Source organism: Aythya fuligula, chromosome 13, assembly GCF_009819795.1.
Source record: "Aythya fuligula isolate bAytFul2 chromosome 13, bAytFul2.pri, whole genome shotgun sequence".
Lineage (NCBI taxonomy): Eukaryota > Metazoa > Chordata > Aves > Anseriformes > Anatidae > Aythya > Aythya fuligula.
In genome coordinates this window covers 6,146,200-6,161,715 of record NC_045571.1, presented here as the reverse complement: position 1 = coordinate 6,161,715, position 15,516 = coordinate 6,146,200, and the positions used below count along the sequence as shown (strand labels likewise).

Genomic DNA, 15,516 nt, shown 5'->3' with positions numbered 1-15,516 from the left:
TACTGTGTGGGAACCCGCAATAAAACGTCTCCAGCACACGTGTGCAGAGTGCGATCCTCATGGGGGGGGGGTTGGAAATGACTGAATAATTAGGGGGAGGGAAATGATTGAATAATTAGGTGTGGGGGGAGAGAAGCAGCCATGTTCCCGTCCCAGGGCAGGGGACTACAGCTCCCAGCCTGCCTCAGGACGCGGACGGCGGCTCCGTCACCCTGCGCGGGGCCGTGGTGGCGGCGCTGATGGCGGCTGTGCCGCCGGTGGCCTACGTCTACAGCCCCGAGTACACGGCCCGCTGCGATGCCCTCTGCAAGGCGCCCCGCCGGGTCAGCGCCAGGACGGGGGGCTTGGGGCTGCCCGCCAGCCTCGTGCTCACCCTCTCCCTCCTTTTGTTTTTTTTATTTTTCTGTTTTTTTAACTCCCCTTCCCCCTGGTTTTGCAGGCCAGCATGGTGCACTCGCTGATCGAGGCGTACTCGCTGCTGGAGCACATGATGTGAGTGTCGCCGTGCCGCGGCCGTGGGGCACGCCGAGCGTGGCCGGGGCCTGCGGGGAGCCACATGGCTTGTGGCGGTGCCGGGCTGCCACCGAGGGGATCTGCGGGGGTCTTGGGGCTCTTGGGGGAGCAGTCGGGGTATGGGGCCTGGGGCAGAGCGGCGAGAAGCCCTCTGCCGTCCTCTGGGCCCTTGGGGTTGGGTGTGGAGGGAGAGGAGAGGCTCCTGCTGCACAGCACCTCAGGATGTCCTCACGCCCCTGTTGAGGGACCTCCAGGAGGTCCCTGCAGGACTTTTCCTTTGCTCCGTTTACAAATCTTTGTGTTGGTTTAGCTGGGGGTGTTTTGGTAGGGTGCCGCACAAACCATCGTGGAGGTGAACTCGAAGGGTGTGGGGATAGAAATGCCCGGCCTGTGGGCGAGCCTGCGGCGATCTTCCACTAGCCACAACCTGCACTGCATCGCCTGATTGCAGAGGGCTTCGGCACAGCCTCAGCTTTAATTGTGCAGGTTTCAAAGCACCCAGACCCAGGGACGATGCACACGGGTTGCTGAGGACAGGCTTGGTCTCTGCTTGGGTTGCAGGCAGGGTGTGTAGGAACCGCTGCTCAGCTCCTGCCCCAGCAGCCGGCTGTCCTGCCACAGCCACTGCAACTAGCCCTTGCCAGGAGTTGCTCAAAGGGGAATAACAAACCTAACGGGGAAAAAAATAATCTCAGAGTGATGTGGAGAGGTTAATGCAGGCAGCTCCTGCAGCTGGTCCTCATCGGGGTGGGCACAGCCGGCAGCACCAGGCATGGGGAGCAGCGTGCTGCGGCTCAGCGGGGCGGCTTTCTCTCTCCAGGTGACAGTGTGGGAGGAGGAGGAGGGATTTTGTGGGTTATTTTTCAACAGCGAGCGCCGAACTGTCCGAGAAGGTTCCAGCTGGGTGATGGTTTGACTTGCTCCCTCTCCCCTCCCTCCTAGGATAGTCAAGCCGAAGGTGGCTACCATGGAGGAGATGGCGAGCTTCCACACAGACGCTTACCTGCAGCACCTGCAGAAAGTCAGCGAGGAGGGGGATGACGACCATCCGGAGTCCGTGGAGTATGGACTGGGTGAGGACATGAGCTTTCTGGGGGAGGGTGACCAGCTATCAGGTCCAGGTGCTCTTTGCTGATGCCTAGGTGAAGCTGAGCTCCAGGGGCTTGCTGTGGCTTTGGTGTGGTGCTGGTCATGCTGATGCTTTCTGTGTTGCCAGCAGAGGGTACTGTCAGCCCCGTGCTGCTGCTCCATCTGGCCCCAGCTGCCAGCTTTTCCTGCTCATTTGGGGATCCTGAGGGGGGCGGCAGGCCCTGGCATGGTGCTCTTGGTGGAGAGCTGAGGAATGGTTACCCCAGCCTGCTGTGGTGGACGGCACGTGCGAACAGCAGCCTGAAGCTGCAGCCAGGAACCAGGTTTGCACTGTTTGCACACCAGCTTGGCTTACGGCTTCAGCAGTGGGCTCCTGCCTGCTGGACTTTAAGAACCTCCAGCTAGCAAGGCGGCTGTGGGTACTCCTCTGACTGGGGAACCCGTGGAGTGACCCAGCACTGAGGCAGCGGTGCAAATTCTGGGCAGACCTCATGAGGCTGCCCTGCACCTGCCCTTCGTGCCTCTGAAGCCGCTCTGCTTGCACTTAAAACCCTTCTGTGAACGATCCAAGCACAAGGAAGATTTTTTTTTTGCTTTTTTTCCTACTTACACCCCCGAAATCCTCTGTGCGAGTCCAGCCGTGATACCCGCCGAGCGGGTGCTGCGCTTCGGTTCATTTCTTTCTCTTTTAGCAGAAAGTTAGGGCTGCGCTTGAGGAGCGACAGCTCGGGGCGTGCTTTGCACAGAGGAAACGCCCGACGCTGGCTCTCACCCGCAGGTTACGACTGTCCGGCTACCGAGGGCATCTTTGACTATGCTGCAGCTGTGGGGGGAGCCACCATCACCGCGGCCCAGTGCCTGCTGGATGGCAAGTGCAAGGTAGCGATTAACTGGCCTGGAGGGTGGCATCACGCGAAGAAGTAAGAAAACCATCTCTCTTCCCTTGCGTTTTCTCAACTGGGTGTCTGTCCCCAGCCTCCTCATCCCTGGCTTCCCCGGGAGCCCTCGGGGGAGGCCGCCCGGCGGCGGCTGTGCGGGCGGGGGGCCGAGAGGAGGCAGGGGGGAAGGAAGCGGGGCTCAGGGCAGAGGCTGCAGCGTGGCTCCGGGGCTCAAACCCACCGCCAGGGATGGTTTCCTCTCCCCTGGGAGTCAAGCAAGAATTAAGAGTCAAGCACAGCACGTTGTGGTCCACAGAGCAGGGCTGTGGAGAGGCAAGTGGTTGGTGTTGCTTCAAATTCGGGAGAGTGTGGCAAGACATCGTCCACATTGTTTGGTGTGGCTTTCTTGGCTCATTAATAAGAGGAGTGAAACGGCGCAGGCCCAAGCTCTGGTTTTTGTTTTGCTCTGCTGGCCCTGAGCTGTGCTGTCAGTGGCAGCCCTCCAGAACAGCAGGAGAGGAAGCGTCAATGTTGTCCCCAAATCCTGGGATTTTTGTAGTGCTAGAACAACTTATTTCTGTGGCTTCCTTGTTTCCCGAGGATAAATGTGTTATGTTAACTTCAATCTCCCACCTTCCAAAACATCACATCAGCAAATGCAGACGAGGGGAGTCCCAAAAGCTTGCATAACCCGCATCCCTAACCCTAACTCCTTCTGCACAAGTGCACAGGTTTCCTTTCTTGCAGCAGCGTGGTGTTTTTTTTATTTATTTTATTTTTTTTTCTGACAGAGGAGCTCCGGTAGTTGTAACAGTGGCATGCACACTCACGCGATGGCGAGGGCTGCCCGTGGCCCTGCTGACCAGGTTCAGCTGCTGCTTCCTGGGACAGGAAGGGGTTTGGCTTGGCTGAGCTGAGCGCTCTGGCTCTTTGTGACATGGATGGTTTCCTAAAATTCCTCTGCCTTCTTTTCCTTTGACGGCTTAGTTCAGAAAACACCTGTAACAGCAAAGAAGTTTTTTCCTTGCTGCTGCCGCTGGGCTGAGCGGGTAGTTTTCTGCTGGCTTGTTAAATCCCTTCTGGAGCTTGTATGAAATTGGTGCCCTCGTGGCACTTTGTGGTGTCACCAAGGGTTGGGTTCCCCTTTGTGCAGTTGCATCCTGCCAGCTGCTAGCTTTGCTACTTGCTTCTCACTGCTTGGTGAGAGCGAATGGTGCTGAAGGGCAGCTCTGCTCTGCAGGCACCAGGACGTTCACCAGGAATGATTCCAGGTTTCTTCCCCTTGCCCCTGCTTAACAGAGGCTGTTCTGAATCTAAAAATATTTTGGGGTGGTGGAGGGGAAGGAATTTGGCTGGGTTGTTTCAGGCTCCCAGTCACAGCCTTAAACAGCTCCATGCCCCGCCTGGAGCTTGCTGTCTTCGTGCTCGCTCTCAGGGCATGGCGTTTGTTGGAAAGGGAGAACTCCTCAGAGTTCCTTGTGAGCTCTGAACCTGTGAAGTTTGATTCTTTGCATTGCTTCAAGTTTCTGGCTCCAGTTGCCATGGGCTTCTCCCTTCTTCCTGGTGTTCCAGCTGTGGTTGGCTGGGTGACCCTCCGGAGGGACGTCGTTTCCTCCTTTTATTTCGGTGTTGGCACCGCATTTGCTCCTCAGGCTGCAGGGTTTGGTTCCTCCTGGTCCCTGTCAGAAGGAACCAGCAGCCTGGGAGCTCACTGAAGTCCTGCCAAGCTGGAATTGTGTCCACGCTGCGTTTATTCCCAGCAGCGTGAGAGCAACAAGCAAGTAATGACCCAAGCTGTGCCCTTCCTGCGCGAGAGATGGAAAGGGAGAGAGCTCACCCAGCAGGTGGGCACTGGAGCTGTGCCATTATGCCTCTGTGCTGCTGGAGGACGAAGATTTTCACCTGTGGTCTTTCTCATTCAAGCCCCAGAGCTGGTCCTGGTGTGCATGCATGCAGAATAGGTGTCCTTTTGTCAAAACACCGGCTTCTGGTGGCTCTGAGGCCACCGACTGAGGAGGGAGTGGAGCAGTGCTGCTTCCTAAGAGGCACACCTGAGGTCGTGGAGCCATTTGAGCCCGGGGAAGAGGGATCTGGGCCCACACAGAGCTTGGTGGCAGCTGGCAAAGCTGCAGGGAGCTGACATCTTTTCGCTGCGTCCCCAAACCAGGTAAATGGACCAGTCAAGTGGTGACCGGGGACTTGACTTTGAAGCAAGTCAATCCGGGACAAGTGTCCCCACCACACCTCTGTCCTCTGTTTGGCTGCTGGCTTCTTGCTGCAGAGGAAGAGGAGGGTACAGCGGAGAGCAGTTTTGATCTCAGTGACCCTGAATTTCTTTAAAACATCTTTCTTTGCTAATATTTTATTTGCTAACATCTTATTTGCACAACAGCGAAATGGGCAGAGCTCCTGCTGAGGGGTCAGAGCCTCCCCTCAGCAGGGCCTGCTGCTGGCAAACCCAGGTGTGAGAAGGAATCAGTGTGAGCCATCGTGAGCTGTGCTCCCTGTGCTCCCCAGCCGTGCTTTGGGCTGCTCCTGACCCACCTCTTGATCACTGCTGGCCCTTGGCCGGGCTCCTCTTCCTGGAGGTGAAGGTGGAGGCTTGCAAAGTGCAGGTGGCGAAGCCGAGCTCGGTGGCGATTGCAGTGGTGCTGTTCAACCTCACGGGTGTTTTTTTCACAGAGATGAAGCCTCAGGCTTTTGTTACCTGAACGACGCTGTCTTGGGGATCCTGCGGCTGCGCCAGAAATTTGACCGAGTCCTTTATATTGACTTGGATTTGCATCACGGGGATGGTAAGGCCCTGCAGACTTGAGGGAAGGGATGGGGCAGTGAGGCTTTCCCTGCTGTAGCAGCCGTGGCTGTGTCCCCTTCCAGTGTGAATTCCCTCGATCCAGTTCTGCCGTGTCCTGCTCTGTGGGTTTGCCCCGTGCTGCTCATTATTTTGGTGTTATTCGAGCGTGTTGCCCTCCTGTGAGGCTCTGGGCAGCACTCTCGTGCCTAAAGCAATGAGCTGCATGAAGGGCCAGCTCCCGCTGCAGTTATCCCCTCTGCCAGGGGCTCTCTGGCGAGGACTTCCCCGGGTTTGCGTGCCTGGCCCCGCAGAGTTCACGGTGCTTGATTCTCTGATGTCACCAGAGCAAAGCAGAAGCAGTCAGCAGTGCACGATGCCTTTAAAAGGACTGACTTTATAAAGCTCAAGTCGGAGAGGGCCTTGCTGAGAGTGCGCCCTGCTTCAGGGCCGTTATTGCAACACCACTTAGCATTTCCTGCTCTCCCAACTTGCGTGGGGTGTTTCGCTTTGCTCCGTTCCACCCCTGCCCCACCATTTGGTTTCTGTTAAGTTTCCTGTAACTACTCTTTTCCTGCACACCCCCGCTATTTTAATCCATATTTAAGGGAAAGAAGCGGCGTGTGGGATTGCAGAAGTGCTGGGGAAAAAGCAAGAGAGCCCAGTAGCTCTGGTTCTCATCAGAGCCACGCTCCAGCCAAAGCATCCTTGCTAGGCTCCCTCCCCAGCCTGGCAGGGCACCGACCCGTTCAGCTTTGATGAGCATGAGACCAGCCAAATTCATCTCAGTTGTGAACACTGCTGCGTTTGAATTCGTATCCCTGTTGCTGAAGGATGGATTTACCAAGCCACGTCTGGGTTTCTGGGTCATTCATTCCTGCTCTGCTCACTGGCCCACGTTTATCGGGTGTGCGTTCAGACTCTGTTGCTTACGCAAATGAAAATGCTTGAAAGTTTTTTTTTCTTTTCCCTCTTCTGACAGGGGTTGAAGATGCCTTTAGCTTCACCTCAAAAGTTATGACTGTTTCTCTGCACAAGTTTTCGCCAGGATTTTTCCCAGGCAAGTTGATCTGGCGAGGTTTGTACTGATTTGTACTCATTGATGAGGTCCCTGCAAAGGCACACCCTGTCCTCACCGGCAGAGGTGTCTCTCTAAATGTTCCCCCCTTCTGACCCAGAAGAAGGAAAGAGGGGGAAACTCTGCATTTGACACATCTCCCCCTTTCTGTTTGTGGCAGAGCCACTGCTGGGCTGCCCTTGAAAGCTTAATTGCAGGGTAGGGCAGACAGCTAGAAGCAGGCCCATCAAAACCTTCCTGTGTTCGTGGTGGTAAGGGAGCTTCCCCATGGACACGCCTGGTGCTTTGCCCTCACCTGAGACATGCCACACGTTTCTCTTGCTGCTGAGCCTCTTTTCCCTTTTGTTAACCCCTGGGTGTTTCTGATTTTCAGGCACAGGCGATGTGACGGATGTCGGCCTGGGGAAAGGTCGCTATTACAGCGTGAACGTGCCTATTCAGGATGGCATTCAGGATGAGAAGTATTACCAGATCTGTGAAACGTGAGTCCTCTTGCTCTGATACAGTTTGCTTGGATGGGATTTTGGAGAACAGACTGCACAGATTTTGCTTATTTACTATTTTTAATTACTGTTCTTCCTTGGATAAGGCTCACCCCTTCCCCTGTTGCTGTTTTTGATTACAACAAACACAGATCTCAAGAGGTCTCAGAGGTTTTCTTCAAATCTTTGGGCAAGATGAATAAACAAAGGTGTGAGTGCGAGGGTCTCTTGGCCACCGGTCAGCCTGGTGTGTTTAAGGCGAAGATGAGAAGGGAGAAGTACTTTTTAGCTGTGGAGCTAGGGCTACATGCTTTTTCTTCAAATAAATGCTCTGAACCCTGGCCATCCATCAGATATCTGCTTGGGGCTGAACTAGGAGTATTTTCAAAGCTCCTTTTGTCTGTGATGGAGAAATGAAAGGCTGAATGTCTGCCTCCCCACGGGCCCTTCTCTCTCTTGATTTGTGACAAACCCCACGAGCTATTAGCCACATTGAAAGTGGACTGCCGGGCTTGTTCACTTTTAGGCGAGGTGAGCCTGAGTGCAGGGCTGCAGGACACGGTCTCACATCTGGCTCTCAGCTGTAACAGCTGAGGGCTGAAACCATTCAGGGCTTGGAGCCCCTTCGGGTGGTCACGCTGTGTGCCTCCTGCTGCTTGTGGCTGCTTGTGCCTCGTCTTGCTGGGGGCTACGCTTCCAAAAAGCAGCACAGCTTTAGGAGCAGAAAGAGGGGTTAGGAGCCCAGTCAGGATCAGCCCATCACACATGTAACGAGTTGAAGGACATCAAAAGCTGCCCTAGGTTCCAAGCTACGTATAAATACAAGATCTGCCAAGAGATTTTGAGGTTTCGTGAGCAAAGAGGAAGAGTCCTGGCCTGGCCAGCAGGTAGGGTGGCTGACCATGCCTCCTGGAGCCGCATCTCCTCCTGACAGGGGTTTCTGCAGACTGCCCAGAGCATTTCCTTGTGTTCTGCCTCCCCTGCTGGCAAGAGGAGCCGTGCTCCTTGTGCTCAGCTTGCTGATGTGCTGCCAGCACAGGCATTCCCAGAGCAATTCCCAGGGAGACGCTGTTAATAATTTGTCAATAACTACCGCGTGGAAGTGGGGGGCCAAAATCTGATTTTACTTTTTTTTTTTCTTCTGGAAAATCTGACAGGTCTTTAAAATTTTGGAGACAAAGACAGCTAGGAATGAAAAGTTTCAGAGCTGCAGTGAGGTTGGCAGCACCAGAGCTGGATGCTGAGTTTCTGTGATGTACAAGAGTTGTAACTCATGTAGGGATGTGTCGAAGGCACATTTCCACCCAGAGTAACCTTCTGTAAACCTGGCTGCTCATGTAGTGTTTCCATTAAAAGAGGAAATGATGAAGGGTCTGTCTAATCATAAGAGTAGCTGATTTGCTTGATTGCCTTCCAAAACTGCCTGACGTAATGAATCAAACTGGTTCTGACAAGATGTGGGTGACTTTACCTGGAGATTAAATGCTAACCTTTTGAAGATTAAAAAAAGCACAACGTGTGAGAAACACGACGAGTGCAGCAAAGGAAAGTAAGGAATAATCTAGAGGAATTCAGTGACGTTAGCTTTGCTCCAAAGACAAAGAAAAATCTGAATTACATTAAACGGTTGTGGCAGTTTGCATAATAAAGCCACTCTTAATTATAGCTGAAAGAGGTAATTAATCAGCTAGTTTCAGCTATTAATCAGCCCACGCATGTGGTCTCAGCAGGGTCGAGTTTTCCCCAGAGGCGCCTGTGTTTCAGCAGTGAGGGCAGCCCTCAGCTCGCCGTGCTTGCTGACCTGATGGCTTCAGCCCTGCAGGCACCTTGGTGGGGTTTCAAGCGGCTGGTGAAGTTTCTGGGGTGAGTGCTGGGTAAGGGCGAGCTCTTTGTCCCAGGGATGCATCTCCCTGGACATCAAACCATCCAGGAGATGCTTAGGAAGACCCCTGGGGTTGGATTCCTGCCCTGTCCTCAGGGCAGCTGATGTCAGACGCCTGCTTTGATGCCCACCCCCCCAATTTCTCCCCGCAGTGTGCTGAAGGAGGTGTACGCCGCCTTCAACCCGGAGGCGGTGGTGCTGCAGCTGGGAGCTGACACCATCGCCGGGGACCCCATGTGCTCCTTCAACATGACCCCCGAGGGAGTGGGCAAGTGCCTGAAGTACGTCCTGCAGTGGCAGCTGGCGACCCTCGTGCTGGGAGGAGGTGAGTGGAAATCCCGAAGGAGTGTCCCAGCACCACAGCGTGCGGAAGCATTCGGGGTGGAAACTGGAGGAAGAGAGGAGAAATGGTATTTGGCAAAAAAAAAAAAAAACGAGGGGAAGGAAGCTTTGGAAAATACAGCCTTCCTCTCTTGTCAAAGTGTTTTTCTCTCCTTATTTCGGTCTGCTGGGAAATTCTTTCAGAGTCTCTGGCAGGGTTGCCTTCAGCCAGGGTTTTTCCTTGTGAGGTTGTACACAGTCACGATGGACGTGACTACTCCCATACTGCCTGTGAAACGTCATTTACTTGTAAAGCTGTCACTCGTCGTACTAATTAGCTTCGTGTTTGTCCTCTCAAGCATGACAGTGCTGAAGAGCTCACCAGCAAACGGCTGGACATGTGGATCATGCTTTATGGGCCCAAGGCTGGCATTTAAAAGCAATAGTTCCTTGTCTCTGCTGCCTCCCTTGCACTTCTACCCCTGTTACCCATGAAAACCCCTCTGTGCTGTCAAGAGACAGATGGGCTTGTGCTGGGTCTGCAGTGGTGGCTGGAGGAGCTTCCGTGGCTTGTTCCTGCTAGTAAAATCTGCTCTTTCCCTTCTCCCCCATCTTTCCCCTTCCAAAATCGTAATTCTTGCTGGAGACAGGAGGCTATAACCTTGCCAACACGGCCCGCTGCTGGACATACTTGACTGGGGTTATCCTTGGGAGAACGCTGTCCTCGGAGATCCCTGATCACGAGGTAAGGTTTGCCAAACCCTCCCTGCTCCTTGCCCAGGAGCGGAGTCACTCCACCTAACGCGAGCGGCACCCTGGCTGCTCAGTGCTGTTTTGTTGAGAGAGGCTCCTGCAACAATAACGCACTGTCCGAGCAGCACAGTGGGTGCTTGTTCCCCAAACCTAGGGCTGTCCACAGCTTTTTGGAAGGGATCTGAGAAGCCAGTAAAGTCAACCCTCAGGTAATTACACAGGGGGTGGGGAGGTGGAGTCACCTGCGGGCTCAAAGAGTCCTTCAGGATGTGCCAGGAAGGAGCCAGAGCTTTCTCAAGGCTCTACGTTTTAGTCTGCAGTGACTGCGGAGGAGAATTACGTTCTGATTTGTCTGAGGATCTCACAGACCAGTATGCACGAGGAACTAAAGCGTATGAGTGGGTTTAAGCTGAAAATACGTCGTCATGGACATTGGTGCTTGCAGATACGAGACGCTTTTTGGGAGTCGTCCCGCTTAGATGCGATCCTTTAACCAGAAACAGGTTTTAAAACTGAGCAATGAGTTGCGTGCGGGATGTCACAAGGTGCACAATGGGCTCCTGTGTGCTCTGGCTGCTCCTTCTCAAAGGAATATTTATCCTCTTTTGGGACAGCCGACGCTTGGGCTACAGAGCTGAGCTGGCTGCGACTTCTGGCGCCACTGCTGGCCAGCCAAGTTGGGCTCCCCTTGCAGTGTAATGGTGCTTGTGATTTTTCGTTTCCGGAGACGAGATGAGCTGCTCAGGAATCACCCTCCTGGAGGAACACTCTCCTGGAGAGCAGCCCAGTCGGCCTCGTGGAGCTGTGCTGCAGCTCCTGAAGAGGAACGAGCTGGAGCCAGGGAAAACATGGGCTGCCTGGAGTGAAGCAGTCACTTGGTGTCACTGGTGCCACCGGGAGGAGAATGTGTGTGATCAAACCAAGTCCCTGCCATGCACAAGTGCATCTCGACTCTATATTTCCAAGAAGATTTACTAAGAATCCTATCCGGGTGGTGATGTTAGCCCCAAGGCTGCTGGTGGGGATCAGGAGCGTAACTGCAGCACTTACTGGGTGCCAGGTGAAGTGGCTCAGCACGGCCAGAAAGGTCCTGGGAAAACAGAGCTGGGTGGAGCTGAGACAGGAGCAATTTAGAAATCCTCTCTGATCTGCTTCGGGTTCAGAAAGAATACGCAGAGACGCAGGAGCATGATAGGTTGTCTGATTGTTCAGAGCCTGTGGCCACGTCCTTCATCAGAGGTAATAAAGTAATCTTGGTAATAAGAAACAGCTTCGGTACGTGAATTGAACGGTTCTGGATCTAAAACTGGCCGGAAGATGGTGGCATTCATCTCATTAAGTGTGGGGCAGCAGCCTGCCTTCGGGGAACCTGCATTTCTCTCCTGTGGCATGGAGAAAGTGGCCAAGCAATTCAGGGGGGTGCAGAGCCCCAAGGACGAGGCTGCTCTTCGACCAAACAGAAGCAGTGAAGTGTTCAAACAGCACCAGGTGAAGGACCTCCAGGCATGGCCCTTAGGTTGGCGTACGCCTCCAAATGAGCATGACTTTTCCCCAAAACCATGGTGGGAACTTGTAGGCTACAGAGCCTGCAGGGGGCTGGGACTGGCTTGCAGCTGAAGGTGAAATTTTGGGCTGTCATGTTGCCCCTGGATGTGCCCCCTGCAGCCTCGCAGCTCGCACTGGAGCAAGGCACAAGCTGCCTGCCCTGCCTGTGTGTGCCCGTGGGTGCTTCGCAGCCAGGAAGGCCGGGTGTGATGCTTGTGCCTCTCCCAGAAGGGTGGGAGCCCCTGTCCTCTGGCAGGAGATCAAGAGCTCCGTTCCTAGCCTCGTTAGTGGCTCCAGCTGCTATTTTTCATTGAAGCTTGTAATCCTGTTTTGAAATGCATTAAGCAGTTTGTGTCCACAAATACCCTTAAGCCCAGATACACGGGCTGATGCTTGCAGTTTTTTTCAGAGGATTTCCCTTATTGGTTTTAAATTTTTTTTCTTGCATCTTCCCATCAGCGCTGGTCTGTGTTTGGAGCTCTTGAACCAGAACCAAGATCAACAACTTCCGAAACCGGCTGTCTTGACAAGAACATCGAAGGATCGCTTTTGTTTTCCTTCAGCTGATGCAGTTATCTGTCCCCTCCCTCCTCCTCCATCGCATTATTTCATGATGTGCTGCAGAAGGAGCCTCTGAACGCCTGCTGGCCGAGGCAGATGGAGCATGTTGGCTTTGGACGGCTTTACTGGTCCATGGTGCTCGTGCGTGGTCGTGCTCCATCTTCTTGGGCGTGCTCAGGGAGACAGTTGAGGGATTATAAAGTCTCGTTAGCTTTATTTAGCTCCCCCAGAAAGCTCACATTAACAGGGTTAAATGTGCTCCCTGGAAGGAGAGGATAAGTTTTGCCTTGTTACAGACAGGTGCCCCTGGGAGCCCTCCTCCAGCCTCAGCCATCCCGGGACCCCTCTGGTGACTCTCCTCTCTTCTTCCTGCAGTTCTTCACGGAGTACGGTCCTGACTACGTGCTGGAGATCACGCCCAGCTGCCGGCCAGACCGCAATGAGCCACAGAGAATTCAAGAAATTCTCAACTTGATCAAAGGTGAGTCGTCCAGCTCAAGCTGACCCTCCTGCTTCGGGCTTAGGGGTCCTTTTAGGGAGGACTTTGGGCTCGCTGGAGTCTTCCTTGCTGACTGGAAAGGTAAACTCCATTTATTTTATTGCCTTTCATAGACAATTAGGCATGTCATGTCTAATAAAAACATCACTGGATGCTCCCCACGGGAAGGCAGGCTCAGGAGGTGCCTCTGTGAACATACAGTAAATGAGTCCTTAAATTTCCATTTCTATCAGAAGCATGGCTGCTGCTTTTCTGCTGCCTTTTCCTGGTGTCCTTCCCAGCTTTTTGGGTTCAGTGGTTTTGGGGCTTCCTAAGCTCTCGGCGCTGTTGCTGGTTGCACGTTACAGATCCAGCGAGGAGCCTGTCCTCCATCCATTCCTCCATTTGTTTCCCAGGTTTATCCAGACTTTGGGTGCCAGCACACAGCGTAACAGCAAGTGTCGTGGTTGGCACGTGGAAGAAGCACTTTCTTTTGCATAAAACTTGGTGTTGGGGATTTTCGCTGAGCGCTGACTTGTTGTAGGATGAGAAGCAGCCAGTAACCAGCGCCTAGGCGCCTTCCCAGTGCCCATCTGTGGTTTCACAGACCTGTGTCACTGCCACCATTTCTTTTCCAAGACAAAGCTTGCTCCATCTCTGCAAGCAGCACATCTTCACCTGGGGGTGCCCACCAGCAGTTTGATAAACCCTCAGAGCTTGCTGCAGTTCCCAAGGGTGAAACGAGAGAGATGTCTTTTAGGTGAAAGCTTCCTTTAGGTGAAAAAATAAGAGATTTTCACTGCAGGAGTTACCCGGCAATGCAAAAACATCCATGGCACGCTCAGCCCTGCAGCAAGTTTTTTCTCCGAGGCAGTGCTCAGAGTGGAGTTCCCATCCTTTGATGCCAGGGCAGCTCTGTTGCTCCGAGCAGATGGAAGCAGCTCGCAAACGAGCAGCGTCTTTTCTTGGTTTACGGGCTCCTGAGGCAATCACAGCTTAACTAGGACCCCTCTCTCTTGCTGTCAGACCTCGTCAGGCTGTCACAGCAGCAGGAAGGCATCAGCTGACGGACGCGAGGGGTACAACTTGTCTGCAACCAACGTTTTGGGGAATTCATGCCCTCCTGCCTCCCTGTCAGTGTCAGACAGGGAGAGCCGTGGCTGCGTGGCACGCCCTGGCACCCCTTCTGCATTCTCCTGCCCCCCAAAAAAAACCCACCCAGGGCAGGCAGTGCTGATCAGATGAGCCCAAAGAACAGAAAATAAAGCAGTGCCACGCAGCGAGTGGGATCGGGGACAGTCGGGCTCACCCTTCTGTGCATCTTTCTCTGCAGGGAATCTGAAGCACGTGGTGTAGGAAGGCGCGGGTTTCCCCCAGAGCATTTCCCCACGGGAGGGGACACGTTTACGGGAGCGGCTGCCGGCGTTAGCGGCTGCAGAGGGGATTTGGAAGAAACTACTGTTGGTTCATTGGTGGATTCGTTTCTCTTTTTCAAGAAAAAAAAAGAAAAGCCTGCTGCGTACCAGGGCTCGCCGTGGGCAGGAGCACGAGCCCTCTGGCCCCAGGTTTCCCGTGCCAGCAGCGCCTTCCTTGCTCCTTTCTCTTCCCTTTTTTAACACGACAGAGTTTATTCTCACTACTGGTTCTAATGTTTTTTAAAAGAGGGGCCACTGCAAGCTGTGTTTTTAACTGGTGGGCATTTTTTTCCCCTAAATAAAGTATTTGAAATACTCCAGCCCTTTTCCTTTCGTCCTGTGTCCACCCTACCGTGCCAGCACCCAAAAACCCGTGGGGGGGGGGGATCACCTGGCCCGGGAAGTTTTTATTTTTGCGGATTCTTTTTATTTTATTTTTAAGCAACATCCGCTTGTTGTGGGAAAGCAGATTTCCTGTTTGCTTTAATTAGCTTGTGCTGGAATAAATAGCACAGATGAAGGGGTCCTAGGCGGCCGGGCTTTTGTTTCGGTCTCTTGTTTTTCCCAGCTACAAAGAGCAGGAACTGCGGCAGGGATGGGGGGCTGGATGCTGACACCCCCTTGGAGCTGGCCCTGTTGGCAAATCTCTGTGAGATTTGCTCCTTTTCATAGAAAAAAAAAAAATGGGTCGAGGCAGGAGCTGTTGTCGCCTGGCTCCCCCTCGCTGGCTGCAGGGATGGAAAAAAAAAATCAGGAAAAAGGATCTGAGCAGGGTCCCAGCTTTTATGCGGGAGGATGCTTGGGGGGGTCCCAGCAGAGATGGGGGGGACAGGGGGGGTCCCAGCCGGGATGGGGAGGGGATGTGGGGGATCCCAGCCTGGATGAGGAGGGACATAGAGGGTCTCAGCTATTTTGGGGAGGGCACGGGGCGGGGTGGGGGGATTCAAGCATGGATGGGGAAGGGACATGGGGGGCTCCCAGCCTGGATGGGGAGGTACATAGGGTGGTCCCAGCCTGGATGGGGGGGGGCATGTGGGATACCAGCCTGGATGGGGGGCACATAGGGGGGTCCCAGCCTCCATGGGGGGGAACATGGGGAGCTCCCAGCCTTGATGGGAGGGGGAATGGGGGGCTCCCAGCCTGCATGGGGGGCACATGGGGAGTTCTCAGCCTAGATGGGGGACACATAGGGGGGTCCCAGCCTGGATGGGGGACACATGGGGGGCTCCAAGAGTGGATGGGGGGGCACATGGGGAGGTCTCAGCCTAAATAGGGGGCACATGGGGGGCTCCCAGCCTAGATGGGGGGCACATGAGGTGCTCCAAGAGTGGATGGGGGGGGGACATGGGGGCGTCCCAGCCTGGATGGGGGGCACATGGGGGGCTCCAAGACTGGATGGGGGGGCACATGAGGGGCTCCCAGTCTGGATGGGGGTGGATATGGGGAGGTCTCAGCCTGGATGGGGGACACATGAGGGGGACAAGGGGGGCTCCCAGCCTGGATGGGGGGCACATGAGGGGCTCCCAGCCTGGATGGGGGACACATGAGGGGCTCCCAGCCTGGTTGGGGGACACATGGGGGGGTCTCAGCCTTCATGGGGGGAACATGAGGGGATTCCAGCTTGGATGGGGGGGAGATGGGGGGCTCCCAGCCTGGATGGGGGGCACATGGGGGGCTCCAAGAGTGGATGGGGGGGCACATGGGGAGGTCTCAGCCTGGATGGGGGGCAC

General features: G+C 54.5%; 1 protein-coding gene across 1 annotated transcript; it reads left to right on the top strand.

Annotated features, from left to right (window-relative positions):
• The first annotated feature begins 234 nt into the window (after positions 1-234).
• HDAC8 (histone deacetylase 8) lies at positions 235-14,106 on the top strand. The gene is made up of 11 exons (XM_032196582.1): positions 235-323; positions 440-492; positions 1,456-1,586; positions 2,381-2,522; positions 5,163-5,275; positions 6,254-6,331; positions 6,723-6,831; positions 8,866-9,038; positions 9,685-9,779; positions 12,269-12,374; positions 13,705-14,106. The coding sequence occupies exons 1-11, from the start codon at positions 240-242 to the stop codon at positions 13,725-13,727; spliced, it is 1,107 nt and encodes a 368-aa protein (XP_032052473.1). The 5' UTR covers positions 235-239; the 3' UTR covers positions 13,728-14,106.
• Positions 14,107-15,516: the final 1,410 nt, after the last annotated feature.

Bases quoted from the DNA above. Each gene is read 5' to 3' on its own strand.
- HDAC8 (XM_032196582.1), top strand. From the start codon at position 240: ATGGCGGCTGTGCCGCCGGTGGCCTACGTCTACAGCCCCGAGTACACG. The intron at 1,587-2,380 runs GTGAGGACATGA...TCTCACCCGCAG, and splicing joins GTCCGTGGAGTATGGACTGG to GTTACGACTGTCCGGCTACC. The intron at 2,523-5,162 runs GTAAGAAAACCA...TTTTTTTCACAG, and splicing joins GGGTGGCATCACGCGAAGAA to AGATGAAGCCTCAGGCTTTT.